Source organism: Blennius ocellaris (genome assembly GCF_963422515.1).
Source record: "Blennius ocellaris genome assembly, chromosome: 8".
Lineage (NCBI taxonomy): Eukaryota > Metazoa > Chordata > Actinopteri > Blenniiformes > Blenniidae > Blennius > Blennius ocellaris.
In genome coordinates this window covers 25,297,646-25,321,682 of record NC_137657.1, presented here as the reverse complement: position 1 = coordinate 25,321,682, position 24,037 = coordinate 25,297,646, and the positions used below count along the sequence as shown (strand labels likewise).

General features: G+C 44.4%; 1 protein-coding gene and 1 long non-coding RNA gene across 2 annotated transcripts in view; one reads left to right on the top strand and one right to left on the bottom strand.

Annotated features, from left to right (window-relative positions):
* The window catches only part of LOC308132976, a 63,703-nt gene extending 58,056 nt beyond the window's left edge, over nt 1-5,647 (bottom strand). Inside the window, exon 1 of the long non-coding RNA XR_013936712.1 lies at nt 5,555-5,647. This is a non-coding gene — a long non-coding RNA (uncharacterized lncRNA). The remainder of the gene's footprint in view (nt 1-5,554) is intronic.
* Nucleotides 5,648-9,355: 3,708 nt separating this feature from the next.
* Nucleotides 9,356-23,537, top strand: sall3a (spalt-like transcription factor 3a). Its single transcript, XM_080501130.1, has 4 exons — nt 9,356-9,681; nt 17,660-20,821; nt 21,162-21,499; nt 21,872-23,537. The coding sequence occupies exons 1-4, from the start codon at nt 9,600-9,602 to the stop codon at nt 22,301-22,303; spliced, it is 4,014 nt and encodes a 1,337-aa protein (XP_080357256.1). The 5' UTR covers nt 9,356-9,599; the 3' UTR covers nt 22,304-23,537.
* The last annotated feature ends 500 nt before the right edge of the window (nt 23,538-24,037 follow it).

Sequence of the window (24,037 nt, the reverse complement as noted above, 5' to 3'; positions counted from 1 at the left end):
AAAAAAACAATACAAGCAGCTCCTTCAAATGTAGAAGTTGAGATCAATGCGAGCTTCCTTTGTGATGTGTGACACAGTCTTACTTGTAATCCAACACATGATGTGTGATCTTCTGTATGCACAGTTTGCAGCAGGTGCTTCTGAAGCTGAGCTCAGCCCTGCAGAGCATGATCGATGAGTATGTTGCCATGTAAACACACATCCATACCTCCCCTATGCAACACACACACACACGAGAAGCTTGATTTTGAAGGCTCCTTAATCACCACTAAGCAATTGACTGATCAATGACAGATATGAGGAACAACTGTGGAATGCTAACAAGAGGGCATTTTTTTTTTTTTTATCAGTTTCTTTATTTTGCTCCATTTTTTTATTTATTTTTTATTGGTTTTATCACAGATTATATTTCTCTGAGCGTGAACAGGGCTCCGAGCCTCACAGAGGTATTAATTAAAATCTAAATACTAAATATTGATTGATACGTTATCAGGGCACAGCAGTTGGTCTGCAGGCTATTGATCCAGCCGGTGATTTATTATCATATTTAGGAAAAATCATTTTGCGTGATTATACGAGGTAATGGATTTTTAGCAAAGGTGTAATTCTCTCTCTCTCTCTCTTTTTTGTTATGTGGAAGGTGGAGCAGATTTCTCAATTGCATTCGGAGATCACTGATATCCTTCCTCTTCACTTCCAAGCCCTTCCTGGTCTGTGAGGGACGAAAGCTTGTGTAAGAGAGCGAACCCCCCCCCCCCCTCCCCCCCCTTTTTGTCATTGGGAATAATGGGGCATTGGGATTACCTCTTTAATCACAACAAAGATTAACAGATGGTATGAGAACAGTTATTAGCAAACATCTTGCACTCATCAAATCAATAAGATGATTTGTAATCATGCTGTCGGTGCGAGCGGGAAAAAGAAGAAGGGGGGGGGGGGGGAAATAAATAAATAAAAGAGAGGGGGTGGCGGCGGGGGTTGGGGGAGCCGTGGCCGCTCCCAGTGAAAGATCCTGGCAATCAGAGGCTACTGTGTAGCAATTACCTCTCCACAAAATAGGTGCTCTTCCTCCACTTGGCTGGCGGTGCTCCAAAACACACGGCAGACTGATAGCAACACGGGGCATTAACACGGCAAAACACAAAACACTGCATGGGTAACCTTGTATTTGATCAGGTGTTGGGTTGCTCCGTGATTTCATTTCACTTGGTGCCTTTTAATTTGGCTGATCTCGCCTTGTACTTGGGAGGAAGAGGGGGAGAGGGAGAGAGAGAGAGAGAGAGAGAGAGAGGGAAAAAAAAAATCTAAATGTTTACACATGCTGTCTCCCTCTACAAAAGACCGTATAGCTCATTAGCGGGTTACCATAAATAAGTCAGTGCAGGGACAAAGACGGAGGACTATAGGAACTGCACAGAGGAAGGGTTCCCTGTGAAAATATTTCTCCCTGGAGACGCCGACAGAAAGGCTGAAGGTCTGTTGACATACCGCCGCATCCACTACTGTAAATTGAGGGACGTTTAGGTTTTTTTTTCCCGCCCCCGTCTCAGAAGCTTTGTGTCCCGTGTTTGAAGAGTAACTTCTCTTTTTCACACACACGCAATGAGAGAACCTATGAATTTGTCGCCAAGAAAATTCATACTTTTATACTTTTTTTCCCACTCTATTTATGATGCGACATTATAAACGTTATAGACACTACAAGTTGGAGAAGAGAGGTGTGTTTTATTTTTATCTATTCGTAGCGTGACCCTGATGCTACGTATTTTTACATGAAATGTCCCACAACAATGGAGTCATGTGTTTCTGTTTTATCCTCATATTTTAATCTAAAATGGAATTTATTGTACATTTGAAGCCAAAAACCGGCCTTCCCATTGATGCCATTCACCTCGGGGTGTGGTGGGATATGCAGCCTTCATCTGGTCGACATATGAAGGCTTGTGCTGAATTATCTTAATTTCCAATGGCAAAAACATGGATTATTTTCAGAAGCTGAACCATGGGTAATACATGGCATTCGTGCCAATTAAAGGCTTTTACTTAAGCTATCTGGTGATTATGGCTTTGTATAATAACACTTTTTTTTAAATCACGTATATCACATTAATTACAGAAAAACAAAAGGTAACAATATGTTTTTTAACATGTTTCAACAATACAAACTGCAAAAAAAAATAAGTATAAAAATGCTAATTTCTTGCTTAAATGACCCAATGTAAAATATCTTTTCACATTCGTTTTGCTTGAATTGAGATCCGCAAATAAGTCGGCGAATTAAGCGGTCTGGGTTGTTCCTTCACATTCTGGGTCAACTCACTACCAATGTTTTTCACGCCACCTCTGCTTTGCACGCCGGCTCCGTGAGGCAGGTACCACTTTGGCTCTAATTGCCGCTTTTAAAGCTCACAGGCCTTTTGCAATCGACCTCACCTTGTTGGTATTGTATGCATCCTTGTGTTGGGAACGGCTCCATCAAACCGATGCCAAAGCAGATAGTGCCGGGTGAATGGAGGCCAAATGCAGAAACACACTCGGCTCCTGAACTTAGCGAGATGTTTGCATTTGTTAAAAAAAAACAACAACAACAAAAAAAAAAAAGATCAGGCGCCTCGCATGAATACCGAATGTTAGTATCTTTCGCCTTTGTTTTCTCACTTTACGCCTCTTTTTTTTTTTTCTTTTTACAAACGCCTGCGCACACACACGCTCGCACTGCTAATGGCGAGCTAATCGCTGCGCAGTGGTCGCAGCTCTGTGCCGCTAATTTCTCCCAGGTTTGAACTGTGATGACGAATCCCCTCTCTCTCTCTCTCCCTCCCTCTCTCTCTCAATGGGTTTTTGCACGCGCACCATCATGCACACACCTCCACACTGTACGACAGTGTAGATCTGCACTTAGCAGGATTAAGCAAGGCAAATGGTGCCAAAACAATGACAGTGTGAAGTAACTGATGCTGTTTAAAAATTCAAAGGCCTCTATTGAACAGACACGGTGGCACACATATCGCTGGGCCGCAGAGCCATGCAGCCCACTGGTGTGGCTGCTCTCGTGCACGTCCATTCCTCTCTCTCTATCTCTCTTTCTCTGGCTCTCTCCATCTGCAGACCCTTCCTACGAGGAACATCAGGGCTGCTACGCCTCCGTGCCCAATATATCCAGAGCAACAGTCGTGGTCCTGAAATGTATCTACAGCTCTTTTAATCGCTAAGACATATAACACACAAAACAGCAACTTACAAGCACTAAAAGACACCTCTCCCCTCACACACGCACGCGCACACACACACACGCACACACACACACACACACACACACAGAGTCACTTGTCGGGTGGCTAATATCTTTCCAAGGTCAAACCTGACAAGGAATTCCAATGAGATTAAGTGTCATCAGCGAGGCTTTAGCCCTTTTCTGCTCATTGTTCTTGGAAATGGCATTAGAGCCACAGATGACCAAGGCCTCGGAGCAGTAAAAGCTCTGCCCCTCAACTTCCGAATTGATACCACCGATAATTAATAACGAGCTCTGCAATTCAGACCTTAAAGCGTAACGATGATGTGTTCACTGTAATCTTTACATAGACTTATATTAGAAACAGCATTCTTGTCGTCATTGCTGAGAATGCAACTCGACTCACTTCAAAACTGTCATATCTGGGGTTTCTTAGTCAATAAGGGAGGGGCTCATGGTTTGTTTCAAACCATATAAGAAATGTCAAAGCTATAGCATAATGTCTGTTAATTTAAGAATTTCAATTCCGGGCTATAAAAGTCTCAATTTTGACATCTCCATTCAGCAAATATGCTTATTTTCACACTTCATTTACATGCTTTGCAAATCTCATATTTTCCCTTGGCATCGGGCAGCGTGTCTCCGCCTGCCAGATAATCTGAGAGGGTTTTGTTTGTGGACACTCGCAGTGAAGCGGCAGCCCTTGTCAGTGTGTCAGACAGCGTTTGGTGCGCTGCCTTTCACACTGAATTTGACACGTGGTCCTTTGGTGGCAGCAATGAGCATTTTGTCATCTCCTCTCAAGTGCCAACTCGATGTCCAATTACGCCGCGGCTACTAATTTAATTACAGTAGCAGAAGAAATGGCTTAATTCAATTCATTTCAATTAGGGCCCCCCGATTGGAGCAGTCAGATCAAATTTTACTCATCTCAGGTACGAGCTGTGTGTCACATTTTATCTGGCGCTCGCCTCCACTGAGGCGAGATGAGCAGGTCCCGATATGATGGCGGCAGGTTTGAGGCTGGCTTCCACTCAAGATGGATTCAAATGCCTCCTAATCTCAGAGTCTGTGAGCAATGTGTGGGAAAAACATTTTTTTTTTCCCCCTTTCAGCGCAGGATCACAGCCAGTTACCACTTAGTAGAGTCCCAGCTACAATGGTCATTACTTATGCATGATGTCCACAATTATGTATCAAATTGTGTTTGTGTGTGTGTGTGTGTGTGTGTGTGTGTGTGTGTGTGTGTGTGTGTGTTGTAACAGTTTAACTAATGTATGTGTGATAGGGAAGCAAAAGAACAATGTTTACAAAATTTTAAAAAGCATTAATAAATCTGCACTGCTGATGCATGTAGTGTCAAATAAGCCTGCAAACACTTAAAGGAGGCTTTATACGATCCTCTTTTACCAGCTTTTACAAAATAAAAACAATCCAGCGCTTCAGGAAACTGTCTGTGTCACAACCTTACTTCAAAAACATCCTGTTTTCATATTTTATTGGGGTAAACAATTGAATGAATACCACTGAAGACAGGTAGACGTGGTAATAATATCACAAGCCCTTCAAACTTTCAAATTACTTGTAAATATGTTTATACTTGAATCTAACACAAATCCTAAGCAGTGATATTCACTACGAATTGTGGCAACTCTGAATGAAATATTAATTTATTATAATTTATCTTTAGTTATTAATTCTGTGAAAAAATGTGGCATTTATTCAGTAACAGTCACAATATTGCAGCAAATGTTTCAAATGAACGGATCAGACTGTTAAAAAAGTATATTACATCACGACAGTCCGCATGGATTAATACAAATGTGCATATTAAAAAAAACATAATTGTTAGCAGACGTGTTGTTGTGATCAGCGTTATCGACACACTCTGACATGCGCATCGTTCAGTGGCAGGGAGGAAAAGTTGCACTTGGCCTGTGATTGGTGTAGAATGAAGCCTCGGGTGTGTGCCATAGGTTGCCGTAGTCTGCGGTGTGTGTGTGTGTGTGTGTGTGTGTGTGTGTGTGTGTGTGTGTGTCTGTGTGTGTAGACTCGTCTTGGCACCAGTTGCGGCGGCGCAAAGTCGTCTGATTGGACGCTGACACGAGTTACGCCGGCATTTTTTTTTTTTTCCTCCCCCCCCCCTATTCAGTCTGCGCCACTTCGGCACGTTTTCTGATCCAAGCCACATTAAATGTGTCAAAACGGAGAGGTTTGCGCGTCTTCTTATTGCGCAATGACGCACGGCGACAAGAGTGGGTTAAAAAAAACAAAAAAAAAACAAGTGAGAAATCTAAACTCCGGCCGTCATTTATTTACCTCTCGGTGTCTTCCAAGTCGGTGCGGGCCTCCCGTCACGGTATCCGCAGTGAGAGACAGATAGCCGGGCGGCAGCCTGCAGGCTGTGGAGAGCAGAGAGGAAGAGAGGAAGAGAGGAGTTGTTACAGAAGTCTTCCGATGCACTTTATGATGCAGAAGAGGGCCGGTAGGCTCGAGAAGCCGAGTAGCCCTTTTTTTTTTCTCCCCTTACCTTGCGACACAGATCCAGAGGGGGTGAAATGGGTAAAAAAAAAAAAAAAAAGCGTTGTTTGGGTGATTACACGTTACTCACTCCCTCCCTCCCCTCCTCCTCCTCTTCCTCCTCCCTCCTCCTCCTCCTCTCTCTAACAGCAGCAGCAGCAGCGCTCCCCTTCGCTCGGTGAATGGAGAGAGTGGCCCCGTTGTAATAGCCTCTATGGGGCTCCAGCTATGCAGCAAAAACAGCCCGTGCTATAAGGTTAAAGGATACCTCTGAGGCGCATCCGGCATCCGCAGGATCGTAAAACAAACGCTCCTTTTTTTTTCCTCCCCTCTTCCTCTCTCTTTTTTCCCTTACTTTTTTCCACTGCAGTCAATTAAAGTGCGATTTATTTGGCGTTATATGGCATTTAGCGCTTCCAAATTCATAGCCCTTTAATAGCTCCTTTAGGGGCAGAATACACCCCCCCCCCCACCCTTTTTTTTTTCTTCTTCCATCCACTGTCCGGTGGAGATGTACAAAATTCAAAGATCAGTATTCATGCACAATTTATCCAGGAATGTTACAGAAATCGCCTTTAAAAAATAAAATAAAAAAAAATCAAATCAAATGAATCACTTCCCCAGAAGTCCAAGCTGTTTGGCCACCCCTGTGTGAATCCCCCTCCCCTCTTTCCCTCTGAGCACGTGTAAGTGTTTGTGTGTGTGCGCGCGCGCGCGCGCGTGTGTAGTGTATACCGGATTAAATGGCACCTCGTCTTAAATGGCACCTTGCCTGGTTTCCCCTCTCCTTTCATCATCAGCAAAATAAAGATTAGGCCTACAGAGGAGATTGTAAAGGCTCGCCTTCAGAGGCGCGGGGATCTTCATTCCTCTGCCTTTGTGATGATATTGATGATGATGATGGCCAAGTGGACAGTTTGATTTTTGTGTGGCGAGCTAGTTATAAAGAATCAATATTATATCAAGGGGGTAACTTTGGTGATAAAGGACTTCAGCCACTCTGGCTATTCATCATAAGTCTGTACCAAGCAGATAGGTCAAAAGAAATTATATTGCTCTAAAGAGTGTGTCTCCTTATCTCTCGGTACCAGGGGAGTGGAGGACACGCCGATCGATACAGTAGCTGCCGTATACTCCTTGCAATTATCAATAGCTGATTTTGTCTTCCTGGGGCTGCATCTATTAATACCAGATAATAACAGGCCTTTTGGACATAACTTCAAAGAGGGGATGATGGAAAGAGAAGGAAGGAGGGGGGGGAAAAAAAGGAAAAGTTTGCGCACAGGACGACCTTGTTGTCAACAGATTTGTCTCTCATATGAGGTGGACACAGGGGAATAGACAAGTCAAACAGACGGGAGGGAAGGAAGGAGGGGGAAGCTGCAACTGAACCCCCCCCCCCCACACACACACACACACACATACACACACACACACACACACACACCCACCCCCACCCTTCACTGGAGAAGCAGAGAATCCCTCATCCAAGTGAAAAGACATTTAGTCTAACAAATCCGCAAACACTGGAAGGTTCACATTAAAAAACAAAACAGAGTGATTTTTTTTTTATATTTTAAAACGGATCTGAATAAATCATCAAATATGAAAATATATTAATTATATCAGTAATTAATATTAATGTCCTTTACACCGACATTCGCTTTGTAATCCAAGGCCGTGAGTGAAATGTATGTCTTCCCTCTATTTACATGCCACTCTCCTCTTTGTCGCACAGCCTAATCCTCTGAATCCTTTACCCACCATACCATGCGGCCGCACATTTGAATGCAAATAACAATTAGCAAAGGGTTAATGTGTTTATTCAGTGGCACAGTGTGCGCCTACCAATGCGCACAAGGTGTTCTTTCACCTCTAGTCTGAACGCATGAGAAGGTTGAGATAACTATTTGAATATCATTTGTTACTATTGTGTTTAAATAGGATATCCTTGTTTTTATATTCCTAAGTATTGTGATATTCAATCACGAAAGCATTGCATCCGTGCGTAAAAAACAACAACAACAAAAAACACCCTAAACTTGAAATGAAGTTGAAGAAAGGTGTTTTTTTTGTGTGTGACTGAGGCCCTATTGAAGAAGCACGAACAACGTATTGTTTTCTCTTTAAAATAAAAAAAAAACCCCAACGAGATGAATATGGCAGCCTATCTGTTTACAGGTGAGATATTCTATGATGGGAGGTCAAAAATCTGGCAGTCGACACTGGAGTGTGTGAGGACGATCCACTGAACAGTAACGTGGTGGTACATCCTAGTGGTGGCTGAAAGCAATGGGCTGAACCCCCTGCTTGGGGGTTGACTCTCTCACACACGCAGCGCAGTTTCTCCCCACACACACAGAGCCATGCCCAACCGCGAAACACCGACACTGCCTGGCGGGGCTGCCAGAAGATAACTTCAAAGTTGGTTCGTCGATACGATCCCGCGAGCTTGAGCGCGGAGGAGAAAACACAGGGAGAAGCTTTGATTCGCGGAAACAAACTGTGTTGTGTTTGGTCACCGTATATCAGTAAAGAAGCCACTTTTTTTCTTTTCTTTTTTCTTTTTCTTTCTTTTTTTTTTGAGAGCGCACTGAAGCGAGAGCGCAACCGGGAGCTAAAACACGGCGAGAGGAGGAGGAGGAGGGAGGAGTATGAGAGGAACTTCACTGCGATCACAAACACCGAGGCGACTTCTCCGTGCCGGACTTTTTTTTTTTTTTTCGTCTCGTCCCTCATCACACTTACTGGCAATCGTACCAAGAGGAGGACTTGCTGCTTAAACGCAGCGCCGCTCACCCAGACGACGCGCGTCAAAGTTTGGAGAGCGCAGCTGCGCCATTAGAAACTAAAAAAAAAAAAAAAAAAACCCGGTAACCATTTATTGCCATTGTCAGTAACTTAACTCGTCCTGCCTGCTTCCCTGCTGCCGCGTATCAAATCAAACAACACCTACTTTTTACCCGGGAAGATGTCCATCAATTGAAAACTTTAAAGCGCCTGAAACATCCCAGAGACTGTAAAGCGTCGCTTCTTTTTTTCAGTCCACTTCACAAGAGGAGGTACGTGTTCAGCTTCGTAAGAAAGAAGTTACCAAGAGAGAGAGAGAGAGAGAGGGAGAGAAATAGAGAGAGAGGGAGAGAGAGAGAGAGAACTGAGCCCAGACCTGGAACAAGACTCTGGTGAGAGGACGCTCTCCGAAGCCCAGAAGCAGAGGTGGGAACGTAAAAAGGTCAAGATGATGAAGATGAGAGACATTTGGTGAAGAAAGCGCGCCGGTGAAGCTTCGCACTTGCGAGTCAGTGCGCTTAGAGAAAGGAGGAGGAGGAGGAGGAGGAGGAGGAAGAAGAGGGGGACAGGAGCCTGGCGTTCTCCGCTGGAGACCCCCCCTGTGAACCGGCCATAACAAGAGATTTGGCGTGTTGTGTTGTGTTGTTGGGGGGGAAAGAGAGGCTGGATGGCAAAGAGAAAAAGAGACGGATAAAGTCTGAGAGTGAAGCGGCTAATTGCTTAGTCCGTCCCTCATTACCATATCCAATGCTCGTCCGCTGGACTCCAGCCAATCCTCCCCACCTTCACACGGTGCCATTAATCGCGGGGCATTATTCACTATCATAATTATTATACCGACATGCGCAATCCGACGCACGGCAACAGCATCGGCAACACTGGCTAATTTCACATTTCACCCCCTGCCGTCTCGCCGCCACCAGACTGTTTGCGAACTTTTTGCGCGTCGAGCCGGTCGCCGTCCGCTGATGTATCCGCACAACGCGGAGACATCTCGGAGCGCAAACGCAGCAGCCGCAGCAGCAGCAGCATCGCCCGCACTGACGCCAGCAGCATGTCCCGACGCAAGCAAGCCAAGCCGCAGCACCTGAAGTCGGACGAGGATCCCGCGTTGACCGGGGTGATCTCCGAGCACGGTGAGTGGATCCGACCGGCCGTCGAGCCTCATCCAACGTCTCTCTCTCTCTCTCTTTTTTTTTATTAACTAAAGTTCCCACCTCGCAGCGGTGCGCACGGTTTGCGCCTTTCACCCTGTCTTCCGGCGTTGAGTTAAAATCAAAAGAGTTTAAAAAAAAAAGTGTCAAATTCAAGTGTCGCTTGCAGATTTATTATTGATAGAATAATCCCAAAATACAATAATACATTTATCATTTTTAATCAAGTCACTTCTTAAGGAACTATGTCGGTTTTATTCCCAAAAGTGTGTTTAACCTGCATCATATGACCGGCTGTTGGCTGACAGATGACTTTTAGGATTAATGTAACAAATGCAGATTAAAGCCTCCAACACTTTACTCTTGTTGCATTTGTACCAGAAGCTGGAGGCCTTTAAAAAAATAATAATAATAAAGGCCTCTTTGGAAGCAAAACCCCTTTGATACGTTTTCTTCAAATAAGATAAAAATGTGTTTCTATACACCGATTTTTGTTAAGTTTGTGTCCATGCGCGCGCACCAAAATACGTGACACGCGCAAATTGGTAAATTGGGATGTCGTTAACGTTTTTTTGTTGTTGTTTTACGCAAAACTGAATTAATGCCGAATCGAGTAAAGTGCGCCGAGGTGCTATTTTTAAATACAAAAAAATGGAAATAATTTATTTTAATTGTCATTTTGTTTTTACATGCTTTGTGGCTCAGAGCCAGTGTGACACAGAGGGGAGAGAAAATGCGGAATCGGTTGTAGGTCGAAGGCTTGTTTTGTTATGGAAATGTTTTTTGTTTACCCCCCCCCTCACATAAATTTAGCACACTTGATTTGTTCCCTTTTTGCTCACAATGCCGACAGGACCGGCTGACAGTGCGTCCGGCCACGTGGAATAAAAAAAAGGATCATTTTCACTTCAGCCTGGATTCGGAAATTTACGCACTAAAAACGTAATTTCGGGACTAAAATTACACTTGAATTGCAGGACGAATTATAGAAAAAGGGTGTGTGGATATAAGTGAATAAAGATATTGTATTCACTTATATCTTATAAGCTTAGTGCTTACAGATCAAATTGCGAAATGGTTAAATGATCTATTGTAAAAAAAAAAAAAAATATATATATATATAAAATGAGCAGAAAAGACTGATTAATATCTTAAATTTTAAATATAACTTTTAAAATAAGTTTTTATGTCGTTTTCTCTTTTTTTTTGCACATTCGGTGTTTTTATGTTCCCATCAAGCTCAATAAATCACTGCTATTACTTTTACTTATACCTTTCTGTCGTAGCCAATGTTGGCAAACACACACACACACACACACACACACACACACACACACACACACACACACACACACACACACACACACACACACACACACACACACACACACACACACACACACACACACACACACACACACACACACACACACACTTTCCAGGGTTTCTTGAGAATAGAAGTGCCTGATGTAATCTCAGGGGAGCAGCTCTCTTTGCATGGGGAAATGTTGGTTTGAGGTGGTGAGGAAGAGGAGGAGGAGGAGGAGGAGGAAGGCTGGGATGACTTCTTTCCATTTGTGCAATTTGATCATTGGAATTTTTTTTTTGAGTCATCCATGGAGGAGAGTTCACAAATTCAAGACACTGGCATTGTTTTGGGCGTTGATTGGCCAGATTTTGGTTGGAAGGATCCATCAGGTGTCTGTCCTGTGGGATTGTGGAATGACGAGCGAAGCTGCTTTTCCTCTCTGAAAATCTCACATTTGGGTGATTTGCTTGGAGCGTGGACTTTGTTTTCGATCAGAATCATTTGAAGATACATTTTTAAAAATCTGTATAAGACACACACACTCCTCCTTGTGAGGCTGTTTTGCTTTAAAGGCAGAAAATGAGCCCACAGACGAGTGACATACTGTATATATTGTCACTGTGCTTTAAGGCTGGACGGTGGAATGTTGGACTTGCTGGGATCGCCATACTGGCTCGCTTGTTTTCGGCAGCGAAACAATCCGAAGCCTCCGGCCCGAGCACAAGCGAGCCCATACACACGTAAACAGACGCGACAACGCGGCGTCTCATCCGAGGCTACCTCGCGACGGCAAGCCCCGAACGTCAGACTGCCAGTGTATCACTGCAGCCTGATCAGATTCTCCGTTGGCCGCTGCTGCGGTGCAGCTCGTGACGAACGCCTTATTGATCGCCGGCCCTGGCAAATCATTGCATGTATAACGTCCAAGGAATTCAGAAGTTCCAGTCTGCGGCCGCTGCTCGATTTCGACTGAAAATCCATATGTGAGGAGAAAGCTTTTTGGGGTGGGGGGGGGGGCTGTTTTTTAAGGGGGGGGGGGGGGGGTGTGATCAAGGACACAGATTCAGCATTCAAGCTGGATGTCATGAAAGCCGCCAACGGCGGTTCACCTTGAGTGTTTTTGTTTTTTCTCCACATGGCCAATTTGTTCAGGCCTTTCTTTTTTCAATTTGTTTTTTTTTTTCTGTGTTGCTTCATATTGTTGCAACCCCCCCACACACACACACAGACACACACACACACACACACACACAAACAAACACGAAAAATCAAGTGCCAACAAGCCTGTCTGGCATATCATCTCCTCTTCAGGCCTACCGGACACTTACCCCCCTGAGGGCATTGGCGGGTGTGTGTGTTTGGACGGGGAGAGGAGGAGGAGGAGGTGAAGGTGTACAGAAGGAGGGAGGAGTGCAGAAGTGGGGGGGGGGGGGGGGGGGCGTCTGCTTCACAGTGCTTTCATAAAGCTAGCTGACTTAACCTTTGTCTACGCCCCCGGCCAGCCAGATCCCGCCGTTAGATGTCGACCTCCTTGTACAATGAGAACATGTGTGCCGTTGACCTTGGTGGCGCAGCTCACTCGTGTCCGAGGAAGTGCGAGTGGCGGCAGGCTTTCACACAGCATCGTCACCGCCTCTGCACGCAGGGTGCCATTGGGTGTGCTCACGTTGGGGTTCGGGAGAGATGCACAACTTGTTTGTCCCCCTCCCCCCTCCAGATTGTCACTCTCTTGATTCTGAATCCCAAAAAATGGCAACACATCTTAAAAAGAAAAAAGAAAAGAAATCTCCTCCAGACACCATTTCCCCTCCTAACATCCAAGGTGTGGACACACACACAGTTATGAGTTGCAAACAATCCATAATACAGTGGAAAAAGACAAGTCAGTGCTGACAATGACAACATTTGTTGCCCACTTCCCCCCCTGCAGCAGGGGGCTTTGTTTGCCTTTTGTTTTAATCCCCTCTCACCACTGGGTGCAGGCCCGGTGGACCACCCACATAGCTGTGCCCAGGACGTGTTGGGCGAAGGCACTCAAATATGGCCGTGTCTTAATTACCACTCAGCACTGAAAACACACACAGGAACCAGTGAGATAGAGAAAGTGAGGAAGGACTGTAGACAGAGACAGAGAGAGAGAGAGAGAGAGAGAGAGTGGAGGGGACTGGTGAACGTCAAATATTGGGGACGTTTTCAGCTTCGCAGTTTGGATTTTAGCACACTTTTCCACAAAAAGTCCAGTCGTGGATAGGATTATGACGATCGCAGTGGCAAAAGTAGGATTATAAATGTAGCAGCGGCAAAGATAAAGCGGAACTTCTACCAGAGCCCGACGCCTGCTCCCGCTCACCGATCCCGACCTCGTCCTGAACGCGTGACACGCTCATCTGGACCCGGAGCCGTCACCGAATACTGTACGGCATAATGCTCGCACAAACAAATCGTTAATGTTTTGGCTGCTCCGCATCTGCAGGCGGTGACAAAGGCCTCGCTGTTAAAGGCAGATATGACTGTACCACTCTGCAGCCAGGCGCTGACCAGGCCGATGACACGCACACGCACACACACACACACACACACACACACACACACACACACACACACACACACACACACACACACACACACACACACACACACACACACACACACACACACACACACACACACACAGAGGATCATTCCAGGAGATCCTCAGAGATGTTACTATCCGGTTTTAAAAACATGCAAATTGTAATCGCATAAAATGAATGCAGAATTGAAATATATATATATATAATTTTTTTTTTTAAACCTAAATAAATGAATCAAAAGGAAATGTACACTTTAAAAATGTGTACAGTTAATTTTTTTTAATACCCAGTTTTCGTCAATACAAATTACAAACGTTTAAGGATAAAATAGTGTTTAAACCAAAGAAAATACTGTCAATAATTACATTTGTGCAGAATTTTCAAGTTGTATATGTGCAATTGAAAAGAAAACTAATGTCTCCTTTAACACTGGAGGCCTCCTTTTTTGTACTTTGTTGTATTGAAAGTGATATATCCTTCTTTCAAGTGTCGAAGTTGTGCTTCAGTTCTTTAGAAAATTGCATTTTAAAGAGTTTTCTGTAGGAATGCTGAAACTGATCATCAAGCTCCCTGTATAGTCTCATGTCACATGTAACTTTTCATGAACGAAAGGTTTTCAACAAGCCACAAGATTATATTACCCCCTTAAAAAAAAATACCAATACCTTAATGTAATCATTGTCTCTGCTGGTGTCATTGTCTGTGTGTGTTCATGACGTGAATCTGGAAATTGTTAAGAATGGGAGAATTTGTCATTTGCCCGGCTCTGTGGCTTTTCACAGAATCGGTGGAAAAGCATGAATACCCTCGTCTGATATAATATGTCAGATTAGCGGTTTCAGTTAGCATGCCAAAGATTGCTGGACGAGATAGCGGACACACACAGATTTCCACGTCCACAATCCCCCCATTGACTCAGCCCGGCTTCATATTTGCATCTGAGTAAATGAAGACTCTTAAAGGAATGAAAAAAGGATTGGATTTTCCTTTTTTTTTTCTCCCTCCATCCTTTCCGATGCTATAGAAGAATCAATAACAACCCTACACACACACACACACACACACACACACACACACACACACACACACACACACACACACACACACACACACACACACACACACACACACACACACACACACACACACACACACACACACACACACACACACACACACACACACACTTTTTAACAGGCTTGCAAACATGGAACAATCACATGTCACCTTGACAGTTGCATAACACAGCAGGATCACACTGTGCAGCTCAATGCAAACACACTCGTGTTAAAAAATCACGAGTGTGAGCAGCGTTTTTAACATTGTGGAGTTTTCCCTATTATTGCTTCCATAGAGCCACCCACAAACTCACAGAAACGACAACTAATTCTCCACGATGCTAGTTTTCTTCAATACATTTAGTTTTTATTGGGCCATTACTGAATTACTTGTGTACATTTGGAAATATCTTTTCAAATATGTAATTACGCTTTTTTTTTATAAATGCACAAAAGAAATTGAAAATGTAAAAGTTGGTATTCAAAACAGTTATTTGGGGAAATGTAGGGTGATTTTCACGAGGCACATCTGTCCACACATGCAGACACACACACACACACACACACACACACACACACACACACACACACACACACACACACACACGCACACACACACAGCAACAGAAAAAAGCTTGTTTTTGTTTGTGTACTTTTTTAAGTGTTTCATTTCACACATGCACACACTATGTGAATGTTCTTTGTCTATTTGAGAAAATGCTTAAATATGTGCATGCGTGTGTGTGTGTGAGTGTGTGTGCATGTGTGAGGTCAGAGGCATACAAAGGCCCCCACTTGTAATTGTATGAATGAATAAAAGAGATTGACAGTAATACCATTCTAATAACTAATCAGCTCAACACAATGCCGGCTCATTTGTGTTGACCTTTCAACCCTCAATTATGGAAATGAGTTGTGCTGTCCGCTGCCGGCCTAAGGAGCTTTTTAACCCGCTGTCATGTGTCCCTGACGCTCACAGTCACTCACTTTTTCCCCCCTCCCATTGTAGTGCAGCTTAAAGGGCTTATTATTTTGCAAATATTGTTTTTTTTTCTCAGTTTTCCCACAGATTATATTATAAGTAGCTATCTCGAAACATAACTGGCTCATGATTTCTCATGAGACATAAAAAAAAGAATAAAAATGTGTCCCATTTTTTTTTTTTTTAAGTAAATTTAAAACAAGAATACGATGCTGCTTGTCGAAATCCGTTCTATAGAGATTTAATTAAGTCACAGACACCAGACCTTAATAGTGCAAGCCACCCCTCTTCTTCCCTTTCCCCCTTTTGGCCACAAATTATAGGAGTGATGAATTTCTTTGCTAATGAGTCACTGTAATTGGCACAAATGCTTCATGTCTGCTCCGCCATGCCTCACACTACTTTAACCTTTGAAAATCACCGCTGCAGCACCGTATGAATCCCTCGATCACTCACTTACAGGGGAGTCGTTTTAATGTTGAGCAAACACGTGCGGAATGTGATGAGCGGTCTTGTTATCAGTATTTGTATTTTGTTCAATTGGTTTAATTCGTGTCCTGCGTCGGGTGAGGTAGAACTATTATTGTTTCAATTGCCAATATGTACAAATAAGCAGTATTGCTACATTCAGATAGGTTTTTGTGTGTATGTTCCTTCAATTTCCGAGATGAACAAAAACGCAACTTGTTTATTAGCTATTAAGCAATATTTATACATTTTTCAACAACATCAACATTGTTTTAAGGTGGCCTTTTAAAATTACCATCATTTCAGGACATAAAATACTTCAGCTTGTTGCCCATTAAATTTATAAATTGTAAATTTGCTGTTAAAAACCAGCGTTATCAGATATGTTCTCGGTCCTTGAGAAAAAACCTGAAAGGGAGAATGTGTCATAAAGTACATTCTGGTTGCCTTGGCGGTGATTGAGTATGTTTTCCTACTTGTAATGAAACACACACACACACACACACACACACACACACACACACACACACACACACACACACACACACACACACACACACACACACACACGCACACACACTTAAAAGAGAAAAATAAACACACAAGGGAGGCCGTTCTTACATGATTTTGATCAGGTGTGAACTACCTCCGTGCTCGGAGCTCGCGCCCCGTTTGTTTGACTCCTGATGGCTGCATGTGGAAGAGGAAGTGGCTCCCTACAACTGTGATTAAACATGTGTAACTAATCAGAGACTTTGCTGCCATGGCACTAGCATGTAATTTGTTGAGTCTTATGTCAGAGAGCATGGCGAGAGAGAGAGAGAGAGAGAGAGAGGGAGAGAGAGAGTTTCTGTCCTGAGTGTTTTTCATTGTGAGTTAAAAAAAAGAATAATTTTTGCCTTTGCTGAACTTATCAAGCTATGAATATTGGATTGACTTGGGAGTTTATTAGTTCCAAATTCATCAAAGCTTTGCTCCCACCTCAGACGATACATGTTGGGTCATAAAGGTTCCCTATGGGGTCCATGTGTTGATTCAGGGACAGAATATTACCTTTGCAATGCTAAATGAAAGGGGCCTGAGCATTTAGAATTCAGGTGGAAATGACTGGGCTTGATAGCAGAGGGGAATCCTAATGGGGCCATCAAAGTCCTGATTTGTACCCAACAGATGAGGCAGCTGTGAATTGTATGAAATATTGGAAATCAATAGGCTCTATGGAATTTCATTAAGCGGCAGTATCCACAATTGATAGGCCCTCATAATTTGATGGATTGCACAAAGAAAATTATTAGCTGGCTCTATGGAGAGGGTGTGAATGCACAAATCTGGGTCTTGAGACTTGGTGAACTAGGGCAATTTGTTCAGTGAAAAAAAAAAAAGAATATTGATTCTGGTTATGTTAAAAGAGAGGGAAAAAAATCAAAGGTTAAATCTTTGCAGCAGTGCACCGCAAAATATGTGTGGATTCTTTATTGATTATTTATTCATTAATTCTTCTCTCTCTCTCTCTCTCTCTCTCCCCCCTCCCTTCTCCTCCACACCCCTGACCCCCCTCTCCTCCCCTCAGCTCGAGGTGATGTGCTGGAAGATGCAGACAGTGGAAACGAGAGCCGCAGCGGCAGCGAGGAGACCCACATCTGTGAGAAGTGTTGCGCCGAGTTCTTCAAGTGGTCCGACTTCTGTGAACATTTAAAAAGCTGCACCAAGAACCCCCTGGTGCTCATAGTGAATGACAATGAGGACACACCCCACCCTCCCCAGGAGTACACCTCCGAGCCCTCCCCTGTGCCCAGCTGCGCTAGTGACCAGGCTGACAGCGAGGACCCCCGGGAGGGCGGCCACAGTCCTGCTGGAGAGGGGGATGACATCTCAGAGATGGCAGCCTTAAATGGGGTCAGTGTCCTGGAAAAGGAGGACGAGCAGATGGAGCTGGAGCTCTCTCCGGAAAAAATTATGGATCCTGAAGAGATAGATGTGACATCCCCTGAGCCAGATGGCTCCCTACCTCAGCTCAACGATGTCTTACCTTCTGCTGTTACAAGCTATGCCATGCCAAGTACCAATGTTACCTTGGAGACCCTGCATGGCACCCGGGTTGCCGTCGCCCAGTTTTCACAGAGTGTCAGGGCGGCGGCGGCGGCGGGCAGTGGGGTTTCCACCATGGCTATCCCCATGATCCTGGACCAGCTGATGGCGCTCCAGCAGCAGCAGATTCATCAGCTGCAGCTAATAGAACAAATACGCAGTCAAGTAGCTCTCATGAACAGACAGTCTGCCCCACAGCCTGCGCTCAACCACCATCACAGTAACGCTGCTGGAAGCCAGGGCCCCGTATCCTCCTGTGTCCCCCCTGTGGCAAGTCAGCTTCAGCTACACAACTTCATCACTCCTCCTGTCCATCAGCTGCCCATTAGGTTGCCGGCCACTCTCAACGGTCAAGGCCCCTCACCTCTGACCTCAGCAATAGAAGGCCCTCTGACTCAAACACAGCAGAGTGGCAGTCAGCAGTCCAGCACCTCGATTCCAAACACACCGTCCAACAATCCAGCGTTTCCACCGCCGAATGCAACGGGCATGTCGTCCCTGCTCCCCTCCTGTTCGCCCTCGGTCACAAACAACAACATCAGCACTAGCAGTAGTGTAACAGGAGGTGGTGGCATTAGCAGTAGCTCAGCTCTTCCAAGGAATTCCACCTCTCCGTCCTCACTCAATCACAGCAGCCTCCTGAGCTCCGCCTCAAGTCTACCGCTGATACCTCACAGTTCTTCGAGCAGCGTTATCTTCCCTAATCCGCTGGCTAGCATAGCAGCCACAGCCAATGCGCTCGACCCCCTGTCTGCTCTCATGAAGCACCGCAAGGGGAAGCCCCCGAATGTGTCTGTGTTCGACACCAAGCCCAGCTCGGAGGACCCCTTCTTCAAGCATAAGTGTCGGTTCTGTGCCAAGGTGTTTGGCAGCGACAGCGCCCTGCAGATCCACCTGCGTTCCCACACTGGAGAAAGGCCCTACAAATGTAACATATGTGGCAATCGATTCTCCACCAAGGGAAATCTGAAAGTTCACTTCCAGAGACACAAAGAGAAATATCCACACATTCAGATGAACCCTTACCCGGTGCCAGAGTACCTGGACAATGTGCCCACTAGCTCAGGCATCCCTTATGGCATGTCATTGCCACCGGAAAAACCTGTAACCACGTGGTTGGACAGCAAACCAGTCCTTTCCACCGTCCCCACCTCTGTCGGGCTCCAGCTGCCTCCCACACTCCCCAGTATGATGGGAGGTTTTGGTGAGTCTCCAAGTCTCACGCCGCTCAACAGGTCTCCGCAGAGGCCGTCCCCGCCTTCAAGCGAGTGTGCGTCTTTGTCCCCAAATATTGTCACTGACTCGGGCATGACCACTACTTCACCATCCCCAAAACCCAGCCTAGGGAGTGATGCACCTCCTCTATTGAAACCCGAAGGCATTCTGTTGCCACCGAGCTGCTCTACTAGGCCGGGAGATAACACAACCACCACGTCCACAGTAACTCAAGTGCTTCTTTCTACTACAGTCCCCTCCACAATATCGTCCAGCAGTGGCCAGGCCACTGAGCCTATTGGCAGCCCCAATTCAGCTTCTAACCCCGTCTCTCATCCTGTTCTTCCCATGCTTTCAGACCAGTTTAAGGCCAAGTTTCCCTTTGGAGGCCTCCTAGACTCTATGCAAACCTCAGAAACATCAAAACTGCAGCAGCTTGTTGAGAATATTGACAAGAAGATGACCGATCCCAACCAGTGTGTCATTTGCCACCGCGTTCTGAGCTGCCAGAGTGCTCTAAAGATGCACTACCGTATCCACACTGGTGAGAGACCTTTCAAATGCAAGATATGTGGGCGAGCGTTCACCACAAAGGGAAATCTGAAGACACACTTTGGTGTCCATAGGTCTAAACCTCCACTTCGAGTCCAGCATTCCTGTCCCATTTGTCAGAAGAAATTCACTAATGCTGTCGTGCTGCAGCAGCACATCCGCATGCACATGGGCGGCCAGATCCCGAATACACCGGTCCCCGAAACCCTGCAAGAGATGGAAACAGACCTCTCCTTTGATGAGAAGAGCTTAGATGCGATGAGTAATTACGACGATGACCTCCTGGATGAAATGGAGCAGGCCATGGATGATGAAGTTGACATAAAAGACGGTGAATTGGACCCATGTAAGCCTTATTCGCCTGGAAGTTCCCCACCAAATTCCATCATGTCCAGTATCGCTGCAATGGAGAACCAGATGAAGATGATTGACGCTACTGCCAACATGACTCGCTCGTTTGGTCAGAAGCCCACTCTGAATGGCAGCAGCTTCGGAGGGGAGACCGATTGCTTTGCCACCGATTCCCTATCTGTGGTGGGAGATGCTGAAGGTCAGAGCTTGGGGAGCCCCGCTTTGTCCGAGTCCTCCGGCTCCATGCAGCATTTGTCCCCAGCTCACAGCCATTCTGAAAGCCAGCGGTCCAAGTCCCCAGCTACGCTCACCCATAATAACAGCGGCAATGCCATGACAGCAGAAGAGGGCCAGGAGAACAATATTGCTGGCTTGGCAACGGTGAAGTCGGAAAAATCAGACACCCCATCTCCGCTTCCTGCGAATGAAGGCACCGGGGCCCTTGACCTGACTGCCACTCAACCTGGCAGACACTTTATCAAGGAGGAAAGCCACTTCAACATGCTGTTTCTTAGCAGAGAACGAGGTGTGTATTATAAAGCAGGTCAAACTTTAACCTGTTGCACATTGTGAATTCACACGTTTCAATAATGTGTATTGCACTCGTATAAAATTACTTAATTATTGCAATGCACTGTGACAATTTATGCTGATGAATAAATAAAAAAAAAACAATAAAAAAATGAAAAGTATCAAACAATCAAAATATAAACACGATGTGATTTTAGGGGTAATCTGTGTATATAAAATGTTAAAATTTTTAGATTACATTGTTGAAAAAAACCTATTAACAACATGTTGCAAAAGTGCTGCAATTTTAATCTAATTACCATTCTAATAGTGATTACGTGTGTGTTCTTTTCCAGGGCTGAACACTCCTAATTTGGCCAGCACTGCTTCAAACATGATCAAAATGGAGATGAACGGCCACGGCAAGTCGATGTCTCTGAGCGACAACTCTCACCTGCCAGTGGGCATCCAGGTTCCAGCGGCGGCGCCCCCGACCACCATGAGCCCCAGCATCAACCCCATGTTGGCTCCACCACCTCCGCGACGCACTCCCAAGCAGCACAACTGCCACTCGTGTGGGAAGAATTTTTCTTCGGCCAGTGCTCTGCAAATCCACGAGCGCACGCACACCGGGGAAAAACCGTTCGCCTGCTCGATTTGTGGAAGGGCTTTCACCACGAAGGGCAACCTGAAGGTACGAGCCAGATGATGACAGTTTGAGTTTTACACAGATGGTGGTCACACTCATGGCCGACATGTATTTCAAGATCGATCCCAATAAAAACCTGTCTGATATCAGAGGATATATCACTGCGCATTTAAAGCGCTTGTTTTGGTAAAAAAATACTAAAAGAGATACGCATTTTAGTTTGGAGATATGAGCCATTTTTTATCTACTGTGTGCCGCAAACTAATTCCTAAACAGGCCTGCTGTTTGCGTTTCACATTCAGTTTTGGCCTTTACCCTTCTGTCCTAACCCCTTTAAAAGTTTGGTAGTATTTTTGACTTACGACAACAAGCTCACAATGTTTAAAATCTCCGTCTCTTTTTTGTTGCTAATTTTAGGTCCACATGGGAACCCACATGTGGAACAATGCTCCGGCCCGACGAGGTCGACGGCTGTCGGTGGAGAATCCCATGGCCCTGCTGGGCGGGGACGCCATGAAGTTCAGCGAGATGTTCCAAAAGGATCTGGCCGCTCGGGCCATGAACGTTGACCCGGGCTTCTGGAACCAGTACGCGGCCGCCATCACCAATGGCCTGGCCATGAAGAACAACGAGATCTCCGTCATCCAGAACGGAGGCATCACCCAGCTGCCCGTCAGCCTGGGCGGGGCGGGAATCACTTCGCTGGGAGCCATGCCCGGAGGAATGGACCGTGTTCACACCGGCGGCAGCCCTCCCATGACGGGCATGGAGAAGGCGGGTCTGGAGGTCACGGGAAGCCGTCCCTTCTCTAGATTTATGGAGGAGAACAAAGAAATCGGGATCAATTAAAGAGACTTTTCCGTGTTATTCCAAGGTAGGCATTCGGCAAAGACTTAAGAGTCTTGACAGTGAGGAAGAAACTGCTGATCCAGTCTGAACTCATGCGTACTATATTATGTACAGATTGAATATTTTTTTGTTTGGTTTTGGAAATATGGTATTTAGTATTGATTAGAAGTCTTTGCCTTTCACCCATTCCCTCCTCACTTGATATTTCGCTTATACGAAGATACTTTGTCTCTTGTTTGAGAATATGTCGTCTTGCAAGATTTGCATGGTACTTATTGGTTTTTATCAGTATGTTTGACTGCTTTTTGCCAGTTTTTTTGAAAGCCACGGTCCCGCCTCGGTTACAGTGGGCAAACATCTTATCTGGAAAAGACTAAAACAAACAAACAAAAAAAAAAAGGACAGTTGTGATCAAAGACAGTTGGACTTTTTGCTCTGCAATCTTGTTTCTGGTTGCTCTTTTAAGTACAAAAGGGCCGTGGATAGACTGAAGAAAAGACTGAAGTATAGTGTTTCTGTGCTCGCCTGATTTTTTTTTTTTTTTTTTCTCATGAACTAGAAAACTTGAAAAAAATGTTTGAACTATTTTAATCTTTACATTTAGTCTCCCAGCATTGTCTTATAATATTGTCCTGTGTCTTTAGTATTTATGATATTGACAAAAAAAGCGGGTATACAAAAATATATTTAATGGCCCAAGCATTTTATTGATCCATTTTTTTCTAAACTGCAGGCTTCACTGATGAATATCTCTTTCAATAAAATCAACATGTCATTTGAGTTGAACAACAGGAGAAAAACGGTAGGTTTTATTTGGATATCTGTTGAGACTATGTGTATCTCGTTACATGGTAAAGAGGCTAGAGATATCCGAAGCTGCTATGACCACGACCCTGCTTTTAACCTTTGTAAAAAGAGAAAAAGAAAAAAAAACAAAAACAAATAGAAAAGAAGTGATCCTTTTGAAGAAATATCTATGTATAGAAATACAGACAAATCTAAAACAGGTATGCATATTTTGTATCACATAAAAATAGACATCATGAGTTGAGAGTATTTGTCATGTTTGTGAATGCACTTTTTAAACAAGACGTTTTGTCTGTGAGTTACCGTTAACCTTTTGACTGAGCTATCTATCACGTGCTGTTTTCATTGTTTTCAGCATACCACTCCTACAATTGGCAGAGGCAGTTCTCTGCTATTTTCTGCATCCGTGCAACTCGTCAGAGTGCAATCCCACCACTCAATCAAAACCTTCTTAAATAAAAGGAAATAAAAGAGAAAAAAAAAATCAGCATGTCTGAATGGTTTCTGCATTACATCTGCTTGTTCTCTCACCCAATTATTTGCATAAATTCAAATTCTGATACAAGGAACGAATACACACATCAAGAAACAGCTTTCATTTAATCGTATCTTTTCAATACAGTATTTTCTTTCATTTATTTATTTTTTAATGATATTATTTTAGACCACATTATTTATTGGAAGTTGTAATTTGCCATTAATAAAATAAAAAAGTTGAATGTACATATTTCCCATAACAAATACATGTAAACAGTAATTAACATTTCACTCTACAATCAAAATGACTTAATTATTAACAACCAGCACATATTTCATGTTTTTGAATTGTGATTAGAAAACAAGTTTCATTGTAGGTTTAAAAATGTTTCCCCACAGATACTCATTGAATTATTTAATCTTTTAAAAAAAAGTTACATACAAGAAAAT

Coding starts and splice junctions, on each gene's coding strand:
- sall3a (XM_080501130.1), top strand. CDS start 9,600: ATGTCCCGACGCAAGCAAGCCAAGCCGCAGCACCTGAAGTCGGACGAG. Junction 9,682..17,659: donor CGGGGTGATCTCCGAGCACG/GTGAGTGGATCC, acceptor TCCTCCCCTCAG/CTCGAGGTGATGTGCTGGAA. Junction 20,822..21,161: donor GTTTCTTAGCAGAGAACGAG/GTGTGTATTATA, acceptor GTTCTTTTCCAG/GGCTGAACACTCCTAATTTG.